General features: G+C 51.1%; 10 protein-coding genes across 10 annotated transcripts; 6 read left to right on the forward strand and 4 right to left on the reverse strand.

The window, feature by feature from the left end:
* Nucleotides 1-1,152: 1,152 nt before the first annotated feature.
* Nucleotides 1,153-3,666, forward strand: UTP25 (rRNA-binding ribosome biosynthesis protein utp25; the record flags this gene model as incomplete). Its single annotated transcript, XM_036771825.1, has 12 exons — nt 1,153-1,441; nt 1,497-1,675; nt 1,728-1,782; nt 1,836-1,971; nt 2,022-2,459; nt 2,513-2,597; nt 2,643-2,728; nt 2,782-2,932; nt 2,985-3,056; nt 3,107-3,240; nt 3,310-3,408; nt 3,459-3,666. 12 exons carry the CDS (start codon nt 1,153-1,155, stop codon nt 3,664-3,666), a joined length of 1,932 nt encoding a protein of 643 aa, XP_036626446.1.
* Nucleotides 3,667-3,894: 228 nt separating this feature from the next.
* Nucleotides 3,895-4,541, forward strand: PC9H_002184 (uncharacterized protein; the record flags this gene model as incomplete). The annotated part of the gene is made up of 3 exons (XM_036771826.1): nt 3,895-4,008; nt 4,056-4,107; nt 4,162-4,541. The coding sequence occupies 3 exons, from the start codon at nt 3,895-3,897 to the stop codon at nt 4,539-4,541; spliced, it is 546 nt and encodes a 181-aa protein (XP_036626447.1).
* An 889-nt stretch (nt 4,542-5,430) lies between these two features.
* On the forward strand, nt 5,431-6,204 carry PC9H_002185 (uncharacterized protein; the record flags this gene model as incomplete). The annotated part of the gene is made up of 1 exon (XM_036771827.1): nt 5,431-6,204. The coding sequence occupies one exon, from the start codon at nt 5,431-5,433 to the stop codon at nt 6,202-6,204; it is 774 nt and encodes a 257-aa protein (XP_036626448.1).
* Nucleotides 6,205-6,262: 58 nt separating this feature from the next.
* Nucleotides 6,263-7,047, forward strand: PC9H_002186 (uncharacterized protein; the record flags this gene model as incomplete). Its single annotated transcript, XM_036771828.1, has 2 exons — nt 6,263-6,345; nt 6,429-7,047. The coding sequence occupies 2 exons, from the start codon at nt 6,263-6,265 to the stop codon at nt 7,045-7,047; spliced, it is 702 nt and encodes a 233-aa protein (XP_036626449.1).
* A 388-nt stretch (nt 7,048-7,435) lies between these two features.
* Nucleotides 7,436-9,701, reverse strand: PC9H_002187 (uncharacterized protein; the record flags this gene model as incomplete). The annotated part of the gene is made up of 14 exons (XM_036771829.1): nt 7,436-7,816; nt 7,870-7,879; nt 7,938-8,114; nt 8,170-8,201; nt 8,257-8,344; nt 8,401-8,479; nt 8,566-8,613; nt 8,661-8,672; nt 8,724-8,815; nt 8,867-8,997; nt 9,048-9,136; nt 9,195-9,223; nt 9,277-9,369; nt 9,421-9,701. 14 exons carry the CDS (start codon nt 9,699-9,701, stop codon nt 7,436-7,438), a joined length of 1,542 nt encoding a protein of 513 aa, XP_036626450.1.
* Nucleotides 9,702-9,747: 46 nt separating this feature from the next.
* Nucleotides 9,748-11,311, forward strand: FMO1 (monooxygenase; the record flags this gene model as incomplete). Its single annotated transcript, XM_036771830.1, has 3 exons — nt 9,748-9,902; nt 9,934-10,411; nt 10,469-11,311. 3 exons carry the CDS (start codon nt 9,748-9,750, stop codon nt 11,309-11,311), a joined length of 1,476 nt encoding a protein of 491 aa, XP_036626451.1.
* A 282-nt stretch (nt 11,312-11,593) lies between these two features.
* Nucleotides 11,594-12,661, reverse strand: PC9H_002189 (uncharacterized protein; the record flags this gene model as incomplete). Its single annotated transcript, XM_036771831.1, has 1 exon — nt 11,594-12,661. One exon carries the CDS (start codon nt 12,659-12,661, stop codon nt 11,594-11,596), a length of 1,068 nt encoding a protein of 355 aa, XP_036626452.1.
* Nucleotides 12,662-13,014: 353 nt separating this feature from the next.
* On the reverse strand, nt 13,015-14,915 carry PC9H_002190 (uncharacterized protein; the record flags this gene model as incomplete). The annotated part of the gene is made up of 13 exons (XM_036771832.1): nt 13,015-13,047; nt 13,113-13,394; nt 13,450-13,576; nt 13,656-13,680; nt 13,731-13,766; nt 13,827-13,848; nt 13,907-13,934; nt 13,983-14,001; nt 14,060-14,100; nt 14,152-14,426; nt 14,480-14,621; nt 14,676-14,689; nt 14,748-14,915. The coding sequence occupies 13 exons, from the start codon at nt 14,913-14,915 to the stop codon at nt 13,015-13,017; spliced, it is 1,212 nt and encodes a 403-aa protein (XP_036626453.1).
* A 527-nt stretch (nt 14,916-15,442) lies between these two features.
* PC9H_002191 (uncharacterized protein) lies at nt 15,443-17,298 on the forward strand (the record flags this gene model as incomplete). Its single annotated transcript, XM_036771833.1, has 4 exons — nt 15,443-16,092; nt 16,147-16,674; nt 16,726-17,185; nt 17,242-17,298. 4 exons carry the CDS (start codon nt 15,443-15,445, stop codon nt 17,296-17,298), a joined length of 1,695 nt encoding a protein of 564 aa, XP_036626454.1.
* Nucleotides 17,299-17,552: 254 nt separating this feature from the next.
* Nucleotides 17,553-18,803, reverse strand: PC9H_002192 (uncharacterized protein; the record flags this gene model as incomplete). The annotated part of the gene is made up of 6 exons (XM_036771834.1): nt 17,553-17,722; nt 17,775-17,954; nt 18,013-18,162; nt 18,226-18,393; nt 18,447-18,611; nt 18,668-18,803. 6 exons carry the CDS (start codon nt 18,801-18,803, stop codon nt 17,553-17,555), a joined length of 969 nt encoding a protein of 322 aa, XP_036626455.1.
* Between the last annotated feature and the right edge of the window lie 3,472 nt (nt 18,804-22,275).

The following is a 22,275-nucleotide window of genomic DNA, read 5'->3' on the forward strand; positions in this document are numbered from 1 at the left end:
TTCAGAAACGATGCCAGGTCATCAACAGAAGCTACTTACATACACGGCTCGTCAACCGGATGTTCAGAATAACCTTGCCTTGTGTGTGCCATGCTGTGATGTAGAAGATAAGACATGAACGTTTTAACAGCTATCGAAACCTTTGTGGGCAGCCAGGTAGTCATGAAGAGACAGTGGGCTTCCATGTGGAGTTGGATTTTATCCATTATCCATCCGATCCGCGCACCCACTATACTGTGCGATCAGCCGGGCGGTAGCCAACTATGCAATGGCGATGCAGAAACATACAGCTGCGCTCTTTCTGTGCCTTCACACTGATCGAACTTCCTAGGTTGCTATTTTCATCAGTTAGTAGTCAATCCACCTTGTGTGAAAGCTAAAGTCCCACCTTGATTTCCGGTTAGCTACTGCATAAAGTGGGCAAATCGATTGTACGACACCACAGTATCCACTAAATGGACCTTCCCCGTGCAGTACGGCAGCCGTCCCGGAGGATATGATTGCCTGCCAATGTTCCCTCGTTGTGGAAGTCTAAACGGACGAGACGCTTCATACAGTGGACGCAACTACACTGCCAAGCTGGATGCCACTAAACCATTGTGGTATTATAGCACCCTCCTTCGGGTTCATCGACGCAATATAAGCGGTGCCTCTATCTAGAGTGGAAGAACGTATCATCAGCCACTGTAGAAATCGCTAGAGAAGAATGTAGCACCTATTAATCATTGGGCCTTCCACGGCGCTTCCATATTTTGGGTTCACATGCTTCCTCGGAGCCTCTTCGACCTTGGTCACAGCGGTAGTCAGGAATGAGTAGATGGTCTTTATATAGTGCCGAACTGTGGGATGGCTGTGGGATCTGTTCCAGGAGCACTATACTGGTCAAACTTTAGACATCTGGATAAATTTATGAATAGAAGCACATTTGAGAGCCCAGTATACCTTCACCCAGTGTATCGCTAGGTGTTGATTGTATGGGCTCACGAGTCGGCATAACGGCGAGGACACTAGTATGGTGACACGCTCAGTGTCAGCGACTTGACATTGGGACGCGTCCAAATCGCGACACGCACACGTGACTTAGACCCACGATCACAGGTCCCGGTCCGAACGGCCCACATCACAAAATTTAAACATTTCTCTGCCGACGACATGGACGACGGAAATACGATAACGACAAGACTTCTGACGTTACTGAATGTGTCCGCAACAAAAGCCGGGAAACGAAAGCGGACGTACGAAGATGAGCTCCTAGTTGGCGAGAAGTTAAACAAACGCAAGTCCATACAGTTCGACGACGTTGGGAAGGAAAATAACGCTGCGATCTCTGAGGATTCGGATTTGGCTGATAAGTCAGAAAAAGATGCAGTACAGGAGAATGAAAACGGTGCAGAGGAGGAGGATGAAGAGGCGGAACAGATGGATAACATGGATTCCGAAGGTTAGCAAGAGAACTATTACATTTCATCCAGACTCACATATGCGACGTTCCAAAGATCCCAAAGACCTCTACGAGGCTCACTTTGGAGTGAAGCCTGTTGACCTGACAGCTAAGTCAAGGGCTTCTGTTGATGAATGCCTATGGTCAGATTCACAGACGAAACTGGGGAGGATAGGATCAGCGATCTTGTCAGTGCCCGAGGGGTCACAAAATCTAGTCTTGAACGGGACGAATGTAAGCGCAAGCATACTATCATGACTTGCGCTCATAAAGCTTCAATATGTAGATCTTGGAGAGACTAGCTACACCGTTTCAATCCCGTCAGGCTCAGCAGCCCAAAGGTACCGACCGTAGCTTTTTTATTTGTCTCGCAGGCGTCTGATATTATTCCAAGAGCACACCGAATACCAAAACGATCTACTGTCTGCTTTGGCAACACACCGAGATCTGTACTTGACGTCGTCTCCTTCGGAATTCTATAAAAGTGGCAGGGAAGCGATATCTCTGCACGCCATCAACCATGTTACCAAGTACAATCAACGTTACTCCCAGTGTTTAACGGCTAATTGACGAATAATAGAAAACGGCGGCGAGTACTGAAAAATAACGAACGTCTGGCTCACGCCGCAAAATCAAAATTAGACGCACCTGAAGATGTCCAAGACCAAGGATTCACTCGTCCTTCTGTCCTGCTACTCGTCCCTTTTCGTTCTTCAGCAGTTCGCTGGTTCCACGCTATCACCTCCCATACACCACCTCCTTCCTTCCAAATCGAGAATCAAGCGCGGTTCCTCTCTGAATATGGGTTGCCACCAGGTGCTATAGATAAAATCGCTTCAGCTGAGCCTGGAACCTACCCTCAAGACCATGTCGAAACCTTCGAAGGCAACGTTGACGATAACTTCAGAATTGGAATCAAATTAACAAGGAAAAGTGTCAAAATGTTTTCCGAGTTCTACGGCAGCGACATAATAATTGCCAGTCCCCTCGCCTTGAGAATTTCGATAGAGAAAGAAGAGTAAGCCATCTTTGCCGTAGCCCGGGAACTTAAGCTCACGCGAACGTCACTAGGAAAGACGATTTCTTATCGTCTATCGAAATGGTAGTTGTCGATCAGATGGATAGTCTGATGATGCAAAATTGGGATCATATCCAGGTCCGTTGAATATCTTTGCCGCGGTCATGATCTCACTTTCAGTAGTTCATATTTTCTCGACTCAACAAACTTCCAAAAGAATCGCACGATACAGACTTCTCTCGTGTAAAGCCATGGTATCTTGATGGACAGTGAGTGTTTCTCTCCCAGCAAACGTTCTTTCGCCCAATACCCAATACCTTAGTGCTGCTTACCTGCGACAGACCATCCTCATGTCTGCGTTCGAAACACCAGAAACCCGGTTTCTATACAACTCTAGCTTGAAAAACGTTTCCGGCCGACTCAGAGTCGAGACGCGGTATTTGCCCATTGCAATACCAGATGGCATCGATCAGGTATATTTGTATTATCGACACGGGTTATATGTTTTCTTAACGAGTACTCTAGAATTTTATTCATTTCGACTGCCCAAACCCGAAGGAAGAGAGCGATAGGCGATTCAACTATTTTACGACTCAAGTATGTTTTACGGTCTTGGATATTAAGTGGGGTTACTCACTTCTTCCCAGCTCCTTCCCACGGTGCTCAAGTCTGCTGTCCAGAGCGCGAATACCGTCATCTTCATCCCCTCGTCGTTCGATTTTATTCGGGTCCACAATTACTTCAGAAAGAATGCCGGTGTGACATTCAGCGTTCTCTCAGAGTAAGCGGTCCCCCGACGCCCTGACGGGTCGCCCTTGTGCTTGATACTGATACTCAAATCATCGACCAGGTACTCTTCAAATGCAGATATTTCGCGTGCTCGTCAAGCCTTTTTCTCGGGAAAGTCGGCCTTCTTGCTCATTAGCGAACGTTTTCATTATTACCGCCGGTATGTCTCCACGTTTCCGGCGCCTATGTCATCGGCTGATCATACTCTAGCTATAAGATTCGAGGCATTCGTAATCTCATATTCTATGGGCCGCCTGATCACCCTCAATATTTTACTGAACTCCTGTCTTACCCCTTCCTCGATGACGGCGTGGAAGCCTCAGATGTGACGTGCCGTGTCCTTTACAACAAGTACGATTGGTTCCGCTTGGAACGTGTCACCGGTACCGAGGCCGCCTTGGAACTTATCAAGAGTTGATGAGGAGGATGCTCGCCTATGTATGTTGGTCAAATCGTTCTTGTGCGTCGCCGTAGCTCGTGGTGGTTGCGTCGTATGTCACTTTTGCAACTTGCGGAACTATTGATTGCTCTTTCACGACGACAAATATGATTGACGGCCAGTCTGCCGCACAAAGCACAAAGGCCGGAGGGCACACGACGATGTAGAATAGTAACACTTACACCTCTTTCACTTCTACTGCCATCAATGTTCTTAAAGTTCTCTATACTCTTCATGATCACCTGTCATCACGAAGAAGATCCACGAAGTTGCACCGGGTTATCGTTACGGGCATACGACGCAGCGGAGCTACTGCTCTGTGTAAGCTCGCAATCAACGCTTACACGCTATACTTACTAGGTACCAAGAATCTACACCTAGGGAAGGAAGAGGAGAATATTCGTTCAATGATTTTGGTTCGTGCGCTTACTCCCTTGACACGGTACCGTGTTTTTGACAATAATTCAAGTCCAGTCATATCAAGAAGTGTGCTTACAAAGGAAATCTCACTGTTGAAGTTGGATCTCAAGAATTACAAATGGCAAGCCACCCAAGATGGGAGAGAAATGCAACGCTTGCGACAATCACTCCAACATCAGAGTCAGCAGATTGAGGACCTTGGTTCCAAGCTCTCTGATGCCAACCGGGATGCCTGTGGTCTCAGGCAGTGGCTCGCAGATGCCAATAGGGAGATCGAGGTCCTGAGGCAGCAACGTCGAGTTCGATACAGAGAGAGGATCCGGAATTACTGGGAGCTGAAAAGGAAGGAGAATAATGGTTCTCCGAAGTCGGATTCGAGCGGTGGGGCTCGGAGTACGGGTGCCGCCAAGCCGCCTGGAAAGCGGCTGGCCTGAAGGGAAGAGTCCGTCTTTCCTTTATGCTTGTATTCTGAAATTTGGTTCTGCGGAATCTAAGACAACGAAAGACGACGGAGGGGGGACTCAAGCAGAGGGTGTGATAGACCATCAAATCGTGCCTTTGATCCCTGGTTTGGTCTCTACCAGCTCACTCTCTCCCGCCTTCATTTGATGCCAACACACTTGGCGCCCATTCCGAGGGTGATGTATAATGTATTCTGTAACCGTACGAACTCGGTCAAGTTTTGGTTCCCGTATACTCTATAAGTACCTTATTCCGGACGTTGTATCATTGTAAACTTGGATTGTAAGAACAATTATATCGCGTATGTACTAGTTCGAACTACGATGTCGTCGTAGATTTATGTTTATATATGATCATCGATGTTTCAACTCGAGCCTAGTCCCCCCAGTGGTTGGTCCCAACACTTAAGGCTGCCAACGCACGCTGCTGTTCGTCGGCAACTTCATCTACGAGAACGCCATCCAGCTTCGACCGACATCATGATATAGTTTGCCACGCACTTGATAATCCATATCCTCATGCTCGCGCCTTTCGAGTACATGTATACGTCAAGCGGGCCCGGCGGAGGTCCACGTTACTCTTGTCATACGGTGCGTCCATGCCATTATCATCGATCCATCGATCATCTACTACCAAGATGAGAGATTAAATTATCATGATCGCTGTGCACACGCCACGTGGTCAACGCCTCTCCGGCTGCACACACCCTCACGCTATGACCCACAGTATACCTACGCCCTGGTCAAGAAAACGATACAAAGCAGCCCCCGACGCTCCCAGCACCATCTGCATATATAGCACTCGTCCTGCTTCGATGTACCACCACACGTCTCCATCCACCGCGTATCATTCTGCCACCGAATGGAAGCGACTCTCCGTTTCGTCGCTGCCAATCGACATCGACTCTTATCCCCGATAGGATGGGGACTCCTAGCTTTGCCCGATGACGGCCCCGTATGTGATGCACCCTCAAAGCCACTGTCTCCGATGGGGAAGGCTAACAAATCATCGCGTTCTCCGCAAGGAATTCCCGGGGCACAGTCACGCGCGGACTCCGTCGATCGGGACAGGAAGGGGAAAGGCAAGGCCGGGGAAGTCCAGGAGTACCTCTGGGAGGACGTACAGGAGAATGGATTGGACTACCCCCAGGTCGACAAATACAAATATGATCGGGAGGACGAGCAGGAGGCCGTCTTCCCCTTTACCTTCCGACCCCCAGTCGCAAAGCCCGGCAAGTACGCCCATCTCGGGCCCCCGTCCCAGTACTTTTCCTTCACCCATATCACACAGACCGGGGCAGACGCGCACGATACGCGTGTGTGCATCAACCCCGAGGATATCCACCGTGAGACCAGCTGCGTAGAGGGAGACGAAAGCGCAGATGCACCCGGCGACAAAGGCACTCCCGCCGTTCCTGCAGCCACCCCCCTGCCTCGCGAGATCGCCCCCCTCCCAAAGCGCGCACGCGCACGCGCCTCCCGTGCCCGTGCCCCAAAGACCGCAAAGTCCAAACCCCCACGAACGCGCATCAACCGCAAATATACGGAGATCCGCGACGGCGTGAGTGCTCCCTCCCTCCCTCCCAACGCTGATGCTGATTCGAGCTTAATCGCTTGCTTCCCCCGGCTGCGGTGACGTTTCCGTGTGGTGATACGGCGTGCAGGTATACGTGTGCTCCGTCTGTCATCTCGAGATGTCGAAGAACGCGAAGAACAGGCACGCGCCCGCGTGCGGCGCCCCGAGCCCGTACGCCATCTGCGAATTCTGCGGACGGAAGTGAGTCTCTCCCCCTCTCCCCCTCCTCTCCCTCCCTCTACCCCATACTGACCGGGCTACGCTTTTGCAAATACCACGTGCAGATCCCTCAACCACAGAATAGACAGCACGAAGCGCCACCAGCGGAGCGACCTGTGCTGGGAGCAGCGCACCGCGTACGCCGTGGCGTGCGTCCCGACCTGGTCGCCCGCCCCGCGCATCGCCGCATCGGAGCGGGGGAGCTTGGCGTCGAGTGCACCGTATAGGTTCGCAAGAGGGGGCGATGGCGGCGGAGGGGGCGGAGAGAATGGTGATGGGGACGGGTGGGTATACTCTGATTCGAGCGACGAGGAGGATGAGTTGGGTGGGCAGAATGTGGGGTGGCGTGATGTTGATGGTGATGTTGGTGAAGTGCTGGAGGACAAGGCAGAGGGGGAGGACGAGGAAGAGGACGAGGGCGCTGGTGGGGATAGAGATGATGGCGGTGACGGTGACGGTGACGACGGCAACGAGCGGGAATATGAGCACCCGTGCGCCATTAACGACGAGGGAGCGAGGAGCGAGGGTGAAGCTTGGGGTGGGGACGCTGGATGTCGGGAGCCAGAGGACGAGTGTGTAGCAGGACCGTCTTCGGTTACGCTTGAGCACAATGCCCCGGCGAAGCGTGCCCAATTCTGGAGAGAGGAGGGTTGGACCGTCTGGATGCCTCCTACCTACCTCTAGCCAATCGAATTAACCACCTGAATGTCTGATTCCCCAAATCCGACGACCTCATCTCTCCCATTGGGGAAATACATATAGATAATTGACCATGGATTACGGGCATAGGATTATAGGATAGTCACCGTACGCAGTCTATGTTGTGGAAACGGAAGAAAAGCACGACAAAGACCGCACCCTACGTGTAACAGAGTGTAGGCGCGAAGGGGAATTCGCAGGTGTGTGAGTGAGGACAGGGAATGGTGTGTTCCCACCAAAAGCGAAGAAGGAATGGAATGAAACTGAACGCCACGAGACGAACGGAACACACTATGTAACGTGGTTCCCCCAGCAACGAATGTATCGCGCTTACAAAATACAAAACATTACGAACGAATCAATCTGCCTGACCTCACGGCCGTACAGAATTGATGAGATATGCGGCAGTATCATGTGCAGCTAGCGTCGCCGCAACCGTCGAGTTGTGTGTATATGTCGTGAGATGGTCCGCGCCTGTCCACATATCATGGATACGATAGTCTGCGGCCGGCAAAAGTTCCGGGACATTGGCTATGGAGAACTGCATCGTGCGTTTATACGACGACATGTTGATAACAAAGACGTGAACGCCTTTCGATGAGCGCCCTACGTAGTATTCGGGAGGCGAAGTCGTGGGTGCGCTTGAATAAGGGACGAATGGGAGAGCAGGAGTTCCAACTATAGCATCTTGGTTAAACGCGAGGAGCTCCTTGTTCTTAATTATGCCGACTTGTTCAGAGGACAAGGCGCTCAACTTCGGAGCAAAAGTTAACATGTGTTCATATCAGCCCAACGAGTTAAACTTACATCAGTTCCTCTGTAGGGCGTATTCACATGATCAGGCCTTGAAAAACACCAGAGAATAGGCCACCTACAAGAGAATTGGGCTCTTGAGAAACGCCCATGCAGCGAAGTGTGTCCGCTGCTCAGGGAGGTCAAGGTCACCGTTCCCAGTCTCCATCATGTCCATGTCGTTGTGGCCGAAGAAATCTGTTTTCGAGAGGTGCGCGACATTCGTCTCAATGAAGGACTTGACGAAGCTCCATTGCGGCCTGCATGTGTAATATATGGTTACGCCTTCCAAGAGTACTTGAGCAAAGGCCCCACCTTGAATCCTTCGTCATTCGCCATGAATGTCCCTGGATGGCATCAGTGAATATTGGGGAGGATGTGCAACAAGGAAAAACCACTAACCACCCGGGAACCCCATTCCCAGACGTGTCCTTCACCCCAGCTACAGATGGCAAACTCGATAGGTCGAGGCTGAGAGGCCAGGGCATGTCTAATTGTTCATCGAGATCAGTAGCGTTCCTACGTAGGAAATAGAGCGAGGCCCACCCCATTTGGCGGTAACGGATAGCTGAATTAGAATGGCTGAATGTTCGCCGATTATTAGTTGCCACCAAAGACCCGTACGCTAAACACGTACTACCAATCACCAAATGGTGGTACCTATGTTCATAGTGGGTCAAACGTCATGCATCCATAAGCATACGGTGAGACCTACAACAGTGCTAGTGTCGGTCCAGTTCGCTGGAACATTACAATTATCTAGGCAGCCACGTTAGCTTTGCTAAGCAGGTCTGTATGAGTCTTACCATATTTGAGATCTGTTCTTTTGGTTAGACATGTGCTGCGAAAAAAGTGATAAAGACACTTACAGTCTACGCCCCATTCGTTGAATGTCTCCGCATCGATTGATTCGTATCCCAATGAACCGGGATACTTCTCGCACGTCGCGAACCCGGCATCGCTGAATACAGTCATCAAGAAGTGATAGGGTGAGGTAGCGTTCAAAGCATACCTGTAAATACCGAATTTAAGGCCCATCGCGTGAACCTTGTCCGCGACGCTCTTGATGCCATCGGGAAATTTCTTCGAATCGGGGACTAAACGCTTTGTTAATGGATCACGTTGCATCTCCGCCCAGCAGTCCTAAATACACCGGTTAAGCCACACACGATGGTCAGTTTGAGGGCGCATACATCGATGTTGACGTATTCATAACCAACGTCCTTGAGGCCAAGTGAAAGGAGCTGGGTCGCGGCAGCAATAATCTTAGCCTCATTGATGTCTACAAAGCGCATATAGACCGTTAACTGAGTGCAGATGCACATATACTGAAGACCAACCACATCGGTAGGCGTTCCAAGAGTTCCATCTGCCAGGAGGAACTCAACAACTGGGTATTACTCGCTGCGACCATCAACATACCCTAAAGCAGGAAGTCTCCCGATCAATTTCGACGGTGGGGTTGTAGGTGTCGTAGCGGCGAGGCCAGACAATGGTCCTGTAGGTATATCTCGTCTGGATTTCTCGACATCAATCGATACTGCAAGCTTGCTGAGAAGTACTTACTGTCCCAATACGGCTGCGATAGCTGCAAAGACGCTCAGGGTCACAGCGATTCTGCTACCCATCTCTGGGACCTGCGCAATCTGTTCAGGTAGGACGGTCGATGAGAATCGCGGATTTTGCACTTTAATACCAAGGCAGTAATCACGGACGACGGCATCCCACACGCGTCGCAGATTGCACATGGATTTAGGAGAATGCTTGATTTCGCCCAGGATTCCTGCAGGGCAGTATGCCCACTGGGGGAAACGTAACTGAGGACTCTGAGCGGCCCAATTCCTCATTTTGTACAGAGGGGAACAAAACCACCCACCTCACAATCTGCACAGCATGCCCGCAACATCCTGCGGTCGACCTCAGCCTAAGCGTATTCTCATCGTTGGTGGCGGACCATGCGGACTTGTTGCGCTCCGGAATCTGACCGAGCGAGGACAGTTCGACAAAGTCAAGTTGGTGGAAAGGCGGAACGACGTTGGCGGAGTATGGTAAATGCTCGACGCACTCGTTGAAGTTCAGGTCATTGAATGCGACGTCCGACAGGCATCTGGAGGACCCTGATGGTGGTCAGAATCCAAGCTGGGCGTCGCCCGCCTATCCCGGGATGGTGGGAAACGTCCTACCCGACTTCCTTTATTTCTCAGAACACCCATTTCCCAAAACAGACCGCCCCCATCAGCCATTCCCGACTTTATCAGAGACTCAAGAGTACCTCAAACGCTTTGCAAAGCCCTACCTCGATGATGGGAGTATCAGACTCAACACTGAGGTTATCACGGTGGACGAGTTGCCAAATTGGAGCGGATGGAAGGTCGTGATGAAGGACTGGAATTCAGGAGGCGTTGAGGTGGAAGAGGTCTGGGACGCTGTCGTGATTGCTGTCGGTTGGTTCGACAATCCTGTGTGGCCGCCTTTGTCTGGCCTCGAGAATCTGCAAAAGCAAGGCCTCGCGATTCACGGCAAATCGTGGAACGGACCCTCTGGCTTCGGGGGAAAGGTGAATTCACCGTGATTGTGCGTACAATGTTGGGCTTCGCTCACTAGTATCATATAGCGCGTCCTTGTTGTCGGCAACGCCAATTCGGCCAACGACATTGCTTCCCAGCTCGTGTCAGTTGCACAGATCCCTGTATTTCGTTCTGTTCGCAGGAGCCCTTTCCCTGGATTCGTAAGTCTCCCTGACGAACGCATTCACAACGTAACTGCTGTACGAGAATGCAGTGCAGTAGTTTCGTCGGACGGCAGGAAACAGGTCAAGGTCGTCCTCGAGGACGGCAACCAAATCGAGGGTTTAGACCTGGTTATATTCGCAACGGGGTACAAGCCCTATCCATCCTTCGTTAGCGTTCTTGACGACAGCAATCTCCAACCCCTGGTCTCCCAAAGCGTCGAACCTCAACGGATTCCGCGCGTACATCGCCACATACTCTACGCGCCGAATCCGACACTCGCCTTCGTTGGCGCCGTCATGGCCTTCACTCCATTCACCATCGCCGACGTAAGCAGCACTTGGCTGTCTCTCGCCTGGAGCGGGCAAATCCTCTACCCTGAAACGACCGACGGACGCCTTGAATTCGAGCGGCAAAGACTCGTTAAGCTTGGTGAAACAGCGAAATTCTTCCTTGAGAATGAAGGGACAGAGAGGGTCCCTGACGACGCGAAGAATGTCTGCGTCAATGGGCAACTGACATGCTTCATTTCGTATAATGTCCTCTCAATCGAGGAGGAACCGTACGCGCAAGGATTGCGGGACGACATCACCACTGTGCAACCAGAACTCGGCATCGTGCTTCCTGAATGGACGAAGGAACGCTTCGAGCAGAGGAATGGCATGTATCAGCTCAAGCTAGAGGCGTTGAGGGCGGCAAGGGATAAATCGATAACCGATGAAGCTTGAGCTTGAACCTTGGCTCCGCCCACTCTCTATAGACATCATAAGAACTCGCCGTTTGTAGTCATCGACCAGGCAACATGTGTGCTCTATCGATTCTATTCACATTACGTCCAGTCTTTCTACTACCTCCACCGTATAGGATCTTAAACATGCCGTTTATCCTACATCCATTAGTGGCCACTTACAGCATCGCCTGCTAGCATACTGGTGCTTGGCTGGGATACCGATTCTTCGTTTATCGAATGTAACTTTTGGCTCCGTGAGGCGTCCTTGCGTTCGTCAACGCTACATCGATGGAGTCGACTCTCGGGTTGCTTCGTGTACTGACCCGTCTAAGATATGTTGATTCTCTAATAACCAATGATAATGAGCGCCATGATCTCCGGGGAGCTTTTCCAATGCTGCCTTGATTTCTGGCAGCAAGCGACCATCATTTCTCCATTTGTGTAACTTCCTCGCCGGGACATTCATGTAGACAATCAATACTTCATAGACCCCCAGCAGTTTCAAGCGGGCTTCGGAGGTAGGGACTTTGGTGAATCCATAGTCTATGCGTGTCTGTGGATCCGCCGGGATCAGCTTATCGCAGGCGGCAAGCGCAAGGTGGTGAGAGGTGTTGATCGGTTGTCGCGGCTGGCATTCGAAGATGTGGCGAACCCAGTTAGATTTCTGGCAGGCCTCACTACAGTACCAGACCTTCTTGCAGCCGCTGCATTGCCTGTAGGATGCGAAAATGTGTGCACCACAGGTATGCCGGTTCTCGGATGTGTCTCCTTCGAGCCAACCACATGCGTAACACTGACGTCGCCTGTCTTTGCTAGAGATGCTTGACACGAAGGGTGCGAGCTCAAACACCGGGGTCGACGTTCCAAGCACGGACAAATTCTCCAGAAGCCACGGATAGTGGGGACCATGCGACTCTTCAGCGAACCTCTCGAACGTCTCGCATATGTTGGATAGTAAGACATCTTCCGACGCCCAGCGATGAATCCCCTTTGTCGGGACGTGGTATCGCTCCACCAGATCCACGTACACGCCTAGCAGCTGTGATTTCGCATACGCTGTTGGTGCCCTAGTGAACCCGTATTCCACCAGAGTTGCATCATCGACTGGCAACGATTTGTCGCGCACGGCAAGAGCAAGATGATGAGCAGTGGTGATCTTCTGATTCGTATCGCAGTCGAAAATGTGGCGGACCCAGTCGTCTTTCTGGCATTCTGGACCGCAGTACCACACCTTCTTACACCCTGAACATCGCTTGAAATCCTTGCACAAGGCGGATCCGGAGGAGGTACCGTTTCGTCCACCTGGCAGCTTACTGCAGCCCGCACACGTCTGGAGGCTCCCTGCCATACAAGTTCTCTGGGTTAGTGGACTGCCTTGATGGTGCAAAACTAACACGGGTTTATGGAGATCAGCACTGACTTCGACTCTATACTCCGACCTAGCGAAGCGCCCAAGCTGCTAAACTCTGAAGACAGCGACCAGTGTTCAAGTTCAGTGACACATTCATGCCAAGATCCTAATGTGTATCAAAAAGCTTCACATCTTGCTGGGACAGCAGAAATATACTAAAGGCGTGCTCGGAAGAAATAAATACAATATACAATAGCAACACCACAGTTTTACAGTACCAGCCTTTCAAACTTATGTAGTGCTAGATAATACAACAGGGCGCAATGTAGAGGCGTGTGTGCCCTTCACAGCTATATCGCCCAGTAGACATCTCCTCTCGAAGCCTGTAATCAAGTATTCAGCATTCGACCAAATATTACAAAAAACTGGAGAGGCATCGAAGACCCACTTGAACGCTGTCCGCTCGTCGGAGCCCCCCTTGCGAGCTGTTACTTAGCCCGACACTCAATCCGTTTATGATCCCATGCCCGCTCGAGTGCTGGTACACCGGGCTGGTGTTGTTGCTCGTCAGGGGACTCCTCCCGCTAACCGGAGTAAACCCGTCCGTCCGCGTCCTGAGGCTGCCGTGCGAGGCCACAGACAGATGGCGGCCGTTATTCAGTGGCGACGAAACCCTTCGGTGGGTGGACCCGTATGTGTCCGCCACATTTATGGTGGAAGGGCCGTCAAGCTATCAAGCAGATTGAGAAAGGGGGAAGGTTGAAGGGCGAGCGACAACTACTCACGCTACCGGCGACGAAACTCAGGATAGTCCCGTTGGGTTCTGGGTAGATGTCTACCCTTCGATTGTGGTATCGATCTCGGAGGGTGGAACCATCGGTACCCTCTCGGGCGCAAGGGCGGCTGTTCAGACTGATCGATGGCGGGCAGAGCAGAGCGAGGAGAAAGGGTCACAATACAGTGATAACGATATACTAAGATAGGGACGTACGAGGCAAGCAAGCAATTGGAGAACACTAAAGCAAGACAATTAGCCTGTGCGCACGTCGATATATACGATACCTACCTTTTGTCAAAGCACTAGATACAGCCATCCATATCACTGTGGAAGAGAAATGATATTACTTAGGCGATTCTGCGACACGCATCGTTTCTAGCGTACGGTATTGTCGGGCCATGAGAAACTACATAAACAGGCGGATCAGTTATTATTGTCATGGGGAGTTTTAGAGGCTTACTGACGCAGACAAGTGTAATCATGAACGAGATACTAAAGGATAAACATAAATTTTGATCATTTCAAACGGTAGATAGATACCTTGTGATAAGCCCCGTCTCTGGAATCAGCGGAATGTTCATTAGCTGATGGGAAAAGTTGCTGCGGCTGTGGCTTACTTATAGTATACCCGATAATGTTGTCAATTACCGCTCGCAGCCTACGCGGGGTCGAGATCAGGTTATAATGGGACAACCTCCAGAAAGCTCACGTATTTCCCCTTGCGTTTCCCGTCAGTCTCCTCCTGCCCTTCCATAGATACCAGCAATTGGCCACTGCGACGATGAGGTCCACCGCTGCGCTTCCACTGAGTAATATCTCCAGCAGCAGTCCATAGGTCTCGACAACGGACGTGAATGAAGGTACAGAGAGGATGGAAGAGGAGAGATAGAGCCAGCCAGCGAGGCGGGCGAGAGTTAGGACATATCCTACAAGCGCGGGTACGACGCGTGAGGAGAAGACTAAGAGCCGTGAGACGTAGAACGTCTACGTAGGAGACGGTCAATAAAGCCGATACTGCAGAGAGATGGCAGGCATACTTCGACCAAGGGCCCGACACAGCTGCTCAGCAAAAAGGCCACACCTACGGATAAAGGTGGGGATACTAAGTTTGCGTGATGAACGACTGTGAGGTAGTAGATTCCATGAAAGTGGGAGCAGAGCTGTCCGAGCTCGAGGAACCTATGAGACTAAATTGATACTGCGATTGAGGAAGGGATCAAGTGCGCCACACACCAAATCGTCGCGACCTTAGCGCAAAAGCCAGATGAGTAACTCATTCTATGAATGGTGCACTAGGCTACTCACCATCAGCTGTGTTAGATAACCGTCCGTCTGCTGGAACTTGCTGTGGTAAACGATAGCCTGGATTGTTAAAGCACCAAAAAGGCATCCTGAGAACATGAGTCCGATTTCCAGGGCGCCAATAGTGAGAGGGATGTTGATGGAAGGGGCCAGGGGAGGAGTGAGTGACATTGTACGGATCTGCGACCGCGGTCAGCGCCTGCGCCGTGAGCTTCAGGCCAGTCAAGGGTTGAAAGAGTGGGAAGGAAACGGAAAATGATACGATGTTGGAAAGAGTAGAAAGAAGGAACATCCTATACTCCCAAACCAGTGGTATATCATGGTGTTGTGATTGGGTAACTGCGTTGACCATGATATCAAAGAACACGAAAGATTGAGAACTGTTGGTTATTTAAGTACACGGCCGTTCACAGGATAGCGGAAGTAGAATCCATAAGTGATCGACCATGATCAAGATGAAAAATTCGTGATTCAAGCGTGGAAGGAGAGGGCGGCAGTTGAATCCACGGTGAAACCGGCGAGAAGGATGATCATCAGAGTGAGCGCGTAGTCATACTCAGTATTTTGCCCAAGTCCATCGGAGTCCGTCGCATTATTTAGTGGTGGAAGTCGCCAGTCGTCAATTGTCAGACGTTACACCGGTGATCGGATCGCTGAGTCATCATAGACGCCGGCCCCAGCACTGATGCATCGGCTTCATGTCTTCCACTGGCTATCTTTCAAGTCCTGCATGGGAGAAAGACGAGACGGGCCCATTCGCCGAGGTCTGGGGTCAATGGTGGAACAAAAAGGAAAAAGAAGAAGAGTTGATAGCGGGGAATGTCATCGACTTGGATTCCCTATTCGCCATCACAGCCATCGAACGTACTTCGGGGCAGCTGTACATTCGAGAACACTACATCCAAGTTTACCAGCGTCTTTGCGAACAGGCTGTGAATCCGAAATGCGGCGGGGTGGTCTTATCCGGACAGCCAGGGACGGGCAAGACATACTGCCTCTTCTTCCTCTTGCTCAAGAAGTTGGTCAAAGGCGAGCCAGTGCTTTTTTCCCTGCACCGCCGCGAGGTCCTGTACTTTTCGGCGGAAGGTGTCCAGTTGAATGAAAATATCGCGTCATCACACCTACGCCCACTCTACCCGAAGGTCCGAAACGCGTCGGTTAAGACCTGGGCTCTTATAAACAGTGATGAGGGTGACAGGAATCCACCACCCTTTGCCCTCTTGGAGTCATTCCTCTTCCCTGTCCAAGCCACATCGCCTCGTACCTCGCGCTATAAAGACTGGGTCAAACAGCGGGACGGAAAGGTCTGGTCCGTGGCACGCTGGACAAGAGAAGACCTCTCGCAAGCGTGAGCCTTTGCTTCACATATGAACTATTTAATGCTAATTGTCCTTCTTCACAGCGTCAAGCTCTCCATCGGATTATCAGAACAGTCTGATATCGAGCGAGAATCCCTAGTCGACAAGGCGATATCCAAGTGGGGTTGGGCTCCTCGGGACGTCAGAAAATACTTGCAAGGGGAGGATGATGAGCTTGAGGCTGCCCTCGGCATGGCCCTTTTCTCTCTAACTTCTTCCCAGCTCTTCGATCGACTACATGATCGCGAAGGCGACAGCGATGACCAACTTTCGCATGTCATTGTTTCTCAATACAAATCTTCCAAAACAGAGAACGCTGTCTTAGACCTCAAATCTCTTTATATTGCGCACCGTGTGCAACGGCAGCTCGATATCTTACATCGAGATGAAGCATTCAAGTTTATCAAACATTGTCGCGCACACGCAGAGAGCACTGCACTGGGCGGATGGGCATTTGAAAATCTCGTCATCGACATTTTATGTAATATCGGTCACAAGGATGATCTTTCCGCGCCTACCCCAGCCACACTCGTATCACCCTCGACTTGGTCAATGACAACTTCCTCGACTTCGTAGGTTCCCATCTCTGAGCCTCGTCCATCCTTAACCAATAATTTTCCCAGACTAGGTCTCGGACATTCGTCGTCAAATGTGATTGCTCTGACGCGCACCCGTTTCGACAAAACCCTCGAAGACGTCACGTTGGACCACACGAAGCTATACCTTCCGTCTCAGAGCAACTTTCCTCTCCTTGACGCCTTCTACCTCGTGGTGGACCACGAATCGAGGCATGCTGAAGTGGTCGTCCTCCAAATGACTATATCCTCAACCCACAAAGGATCGGCGAAGGGGTTCGCGTTTTTGGAACGTTTGAAGGACCGGCTTCAGTTCCTCGGTGACAAGAGACTCGGCCCCGTCGACAAGAGACAGGAGCTACCTGCTTGGCGCATTTCCTTCAACTATCGCCTCATAGTTCCTATCCCTACTGAAGATCAGGGCAGCGTTACCTTTACTTGGAGCCTCCCTATCAAGTTTCCTAGCTCAATTTCAGGGCCCATCTACATTCAACTTGCATCGTCGCAGGTGCGCCATATCTTACCTCTTTTGACGCTTACGAATGCCTTACCTTTTATCTCAAGCTTACCCCGTCATCTGCTGAAGAGGACGAGTCCAGTTTCGAGGAAGACTACAATTGAGCCTTGCGCCTTGTCTTGTGGATTTTCTATTTCCTGCATGATTGTTGATTGCATGCAAGTAATATACTCCTCCTACGGAAATTGCACGTATAATTACAATAACATAACTTCGCCTAACCTACATGGCGGGAAGGGAATGTAATGAACAATAATCTTGACCATTATTGATTGCTTTATTTGCGGGAGGAATCCTACGTAATATGTACATGCATGATTGTTCAGAGTTCGGAGAGTTGAGGATCGTGAGGCACGTCCTAGAGCTCATCTGCGTCGCCGGAGTCGCTGGCACCACCACTATTATTCTCGCTGTAATCGATGACATTGATCCCAATGTTCCTGCCACTTAGGTCTCCGATGCTAGAGCGTTTCAGGACACTAGGGGTGCTCGTCGAGGTTGGCGAAGTAGGTTGATTAATGGGGGATCCTATTATATCTGGCTATTCAGACAGGACTAAATGAAGGTGATTATGACACACCTTCTGAGCCTCCTCCATGTCGTAGGGCTGGGGGACGAGTACCGCAATTATTCCAAGAGTTGTCAGTGACATCGAGCCCAATGTTCCTGCCACTTAAGGCTTGAGTGATGGATGCGCCTTCGAGGACTGTAGGGGTACCCGTTGAGGGGGACGATGTGGTATGTTGGTCGTGGCAGGACCCTGATATATATAGGCTTTCGAACTGATAATTGAAAGGCATGAGGTGATCGTGACACACCTTGGAAGGTTGGGGCGAAATCCATGGGGTGGCTACAGTTATTTGAACTGTTGTCGGTGACGGTGTACCCAACATTTCTGCCACGGAATTTGGAGATCTTTGCCTCCTTAAGGAGGGTAGGGGCTCCATCCGACGAATTGATGTCTACATCTGTGTATACGGTCGTCGTAGAATTCAAACTTGAAAGACACTGGGCATATAATTGAGACCTACCTCTTGCGGGTAGTTCATATCGCTCGGCGGAGACCGAGGGATCACAATAATTATTGGAGCTGTGGTCGGTGACACGATCACAGTCAATATTCCTGCCACTGATGTTGGTGATGGTTTCGCTTTTTGCGAAAGTTTCATTCTGTCCGACAAGTTCATCTTGAGGGGATCCTAGTATAGTTTTCAGATAGAGTTGAAAGACACTTGAAGTGATCGTGACACACCTCCTGAGGGTCCTCTCTCGGTGGGGGGCTCGCAACGATTATTATTCGAACTTTTGTCGATGACAGTGTGCCCGATATTTCTGCCACTTACGCTTTTGATGCGCGAGTCTTGAAAGTAGGTGGCAGCTCTGTTCAGGGATCTAGTGTTTGTATTTTTGGTAGATGCTGGTATATATGGCCGTGAATAGAATTCAAAGATAGTTACGAGAAATGCGACACACCTCCTGAGGCTTCTCTGTTTTCCTGGCGGGGATCGCTCAGGGGACCATGAATATCATTTGAACTGTTGTCAACAACATGATACCCAATGTTCCTGAAAGGGCAGTCGCCGAGATTTGCTCTTGTGAGGATACTCATGATAGATTTTGCTGAATTATTCAATCAAGACTGAAATGAAATGAAGGCTGGGTTAAGATCGCTAGTGGCCCCGCAAGCAGTTTATATAGAGATAATAATATAATAGATTATCTTAGGTGGGATAACACCGGCAAGGTTTTAAGAACGAAAAGGTACCGTATAGCCCACCAGCGGGGCGAGGGGGGCGGGACAACGGCGTTTGCGCGCACCGACTCGGGCTTGAAAGAAAGGTGTGATCGCAACCTCCATATGGAGCCTGGGCTATTTCAGCCTAATGTGAGAAGAAGAACATGCCTTCATTCAAAGTTACTTTCTTCGCGCTTCTGTGGTTCAACATTGATGGATTATATATGGATGGAATGGAAGTTGGCGGCCGCCGAGATACGAGTCAGCGTCCAGGTCAGGTGTGCCAGTGAAGCCCTCCAATGCATGAATGAATGTTTGCACTCAAAGCCAGCCAGCGCTCATTTGAAGGTGGTGAACCAGAATGGAAATTGTTCATATAAAACCGACCCTGACAATATGGACTTACTTCCCACTTACTACCGGCATTCTGTTCAACTGGACCGTTTACAGCGACGATGAAGCACCAACCTATCTATTGAATTTCATTTCATCTCATACCCTCCTTCCACTACTTGACATCCATCCGCTCGTTTGGGATAACGAAATTGTATTCGTTGTCGCCACGAGCTCTCTCGTTCGGCGACTGGTCCACGGCCCGGGAACAAAAGGAACCCGGGAGTGGGACGCAGCCGAACTCCTGAGATAGGAGAAACCCCTGAAAGGGGCCGAACTCAAGCCAAGGGAGGTACGAAAGGGAGAATCGGAGGTTCGAAAGGTGGAGTGTGAGGATCGGCCATGTGGAGTCGAGAAGAAAGGTTAAGGATACGATCCTTGGGAGTATCTATGTAGAGTCGATACACGTCGCTTCGCCAGCGCCCCAGTTGTTGTATTTCGTGATCTAAGAACCCAGCTGCTGCTGCTGCAGATGCAGCGCCTCGTCGGAAACTGTGGCCGGAGTAACCCTGAGGTTGGAGTCCAGCATCGAGCAGCGCGAGCCGGAGACGAGCGATGAATCGAGAGCGGGTGAGCGGGCACAAATCCGAGGTAATGAATAATGGCGAGTTCAGGGGGCGAGGGTCAATGGTAAAGAGGCGGAGAAGGGCTGAAACCGGGCATGTAGAGGGGGAGTTAGGGGCGGCTGCGATGTAGATCGTGACGCCTTTGCAAAAGGGGTCAGTCTTGGAAGCAGGGAGGGTGAGGACGACGTGATCCGGTTCAGACGTGGACGGCACGAAGCGAATAGATGAGCGCGTAACGTGAACATTAGGATCGAACGAGTTAGGTTTGTCAATGGTGAATTCTCCACAACGAAGGAAGCCTGCGTAAGCAAGCTTCGCAGCCGTTATGAAGACAACGTCGTCGAAGGAGGCATAAGGGAGGGAGGTGAGTTTGTAGAGTATGGGGAAGGTGATAGGTAGCTTGGGATTCCTTTCGCGCTCGCCGTGGTAGCGTTTAATGCCTCGAATGAGGCGCTGCACGATAGGGGCCTCGCAGACTGTAAAGGGGGCATCCGCTTCCATGTGGAGGGAACGAACGGCAGTGAGGTAGGATTTAATGGTCTTTGGCTGTAAGCGACGGGTTCCAAGATCGGCGATCCATTCCATGATGCTCCTTTGAGTAGCGGGGATGCAGGATCCGTCGCTGTTGATAAGTGCTGGGTGTCCTCGAACAAAATTGATGAATGAGTTCTGACCAACGCTGTAAGTGGACCTGGTGCTGGACGCGAGACCGTACCAGAGGTAGAAGGCGACGACTCGTGAGTGCTGAGGGTGCGCTTGATACCATGAGTCTGGGGGTTGACTGAGGATGGCTGTTTGTCCAAGTCCGGGGCCAGCAGGAATAACCGAGCATATTGAAAACGAGAGGCAGCGTCAGCAAGCGCATTATCAGACGAGGAGAGCCAAGAAGAAGAAAAAGAGAATTCCAGCATTGCAGCAAGCATGAGAATGAGGCGCAGCAGCCGGATGAGGTGAGTTGAGCGGTTGGTATGGGTGGAGAGTGCCGCGATGACCGCTTGGTTATCTACGTGGAAGTGAACCTGTGAATGGCGCCAGAGATGGCCCCATCGTAGTATGGCCTGGAGTACCGCATAGAGTTCCTTGAATTGGATATCGCGCTTGGAGCCCCTGAAGCGGCGAGGGACTCTGGCGCTGAACCAGTGCTTGTTGTAGATTCCTCCTAACCCCTTGGTGCCGCTAGCGTCAGTGAAGACGTGGTGCTGCGATGCTGGGGGGTCGATGAGGGTCACGCCGGTCCATAATGACGCATAAGTCTGCCACCATTGAAGATCACTGCGAGCGTACTTGGGGATGTGACGGCGGGAGTGTGCTGTGGTGAACGTCGTTGAGAACTTTGTGAGACTGCGCAGGAATGCGCGGGAGTAGGGGATAACCTGGGAGGCGAACTGGAGGAACCCAGTGAGCTCTTGAATCTCGTGGAGATTGCAGTGACGCTTGGCTGACCATGAGCTGAGCAGCTCGTTTAGGTAGACCAGTTTGTCGTTGGGGAGGCGAGCCTCCATGGCTATGGTGTCGAGCTCGATACCGAGAAATTCCAGGCAGGTGGTCGGCCAGACTGTCTTCTCGGGTTGGAACGTGAGACCAAGTGATCCGCCCAAAGCTTGAATCCAAGTGATGGCATCAGTCGCGAGGGGGAGGGGGGTGTCAGGGGAGAAAATAGGGAGGAAATCGTCGAGGTAGTGCTTCAGATCGGCAGGGATGTGTCGTTGGATTATCCAGTGCAGCGCTTCGGCGAATAGGTTAAAAATATACGGAGCCGATTTGAGACCAAAGATAAGGACCATGTACTCGTAGAATTCATTCTCCCATGTGCAGCCTATGAGGTGGTAGTCCGCGACGCGAAGGGGTATGTGACGAAAGGCGTCCTTGAGATCCAGTTTTGCCAGCAACGCCCCACGACCTATGCGGCGTATGGAGCGGATTGCTTGGAAGACGGCCTCGTAGACGATGTGGCCTTCAGAGTCGGGAATGCCATCGTTAACCGAGTCGCCTGGAGGCCAGGACAGATGGTTAATGACACGGAATTTGTTGGGAAAACGTTTCCGTGTGACGGTTCCCAGAGGAGACGCACGGAAGGCAGGGTGGGGAGGAGAAGGTAGTGGGCCGTGGATCCTGCCGTTCGAGCTGAGGACGTTCATGTCCTTGTCGATGACTTGTGGATGTTCGACTGCTGTCCTTAGATTGCGGCATGTTTGAGGCTTATCTTCACCCGTAAATCCGATAGCAGCACCATACTTTATTATGTGTAATAATGCTTGTACAAACTGAGAATCGGGGTAGTCCGCTAAGTGATGAGCCCATTGGGAATAGATTAGAGTGGATTTAACGGGTACATCATCGTGGGCACGGAGCGATACATGATTACAGCGTGGATCGGTATTGGGACG

The sequence above is a fragment of the Pleurotus ostreatus genome, assembly GCF_014466165.1.
Source record: "Pleurotus ostreatus strain PC9 chromosome Unknown scaffold_10, whole genome shotgun sequence".
NCBI lineage: Eukaryota > Fungi > Basidiomycota > Agaricomycetes > Agaricales > Pleurotaceae > Pleurotus > Pleurotus ostreatus.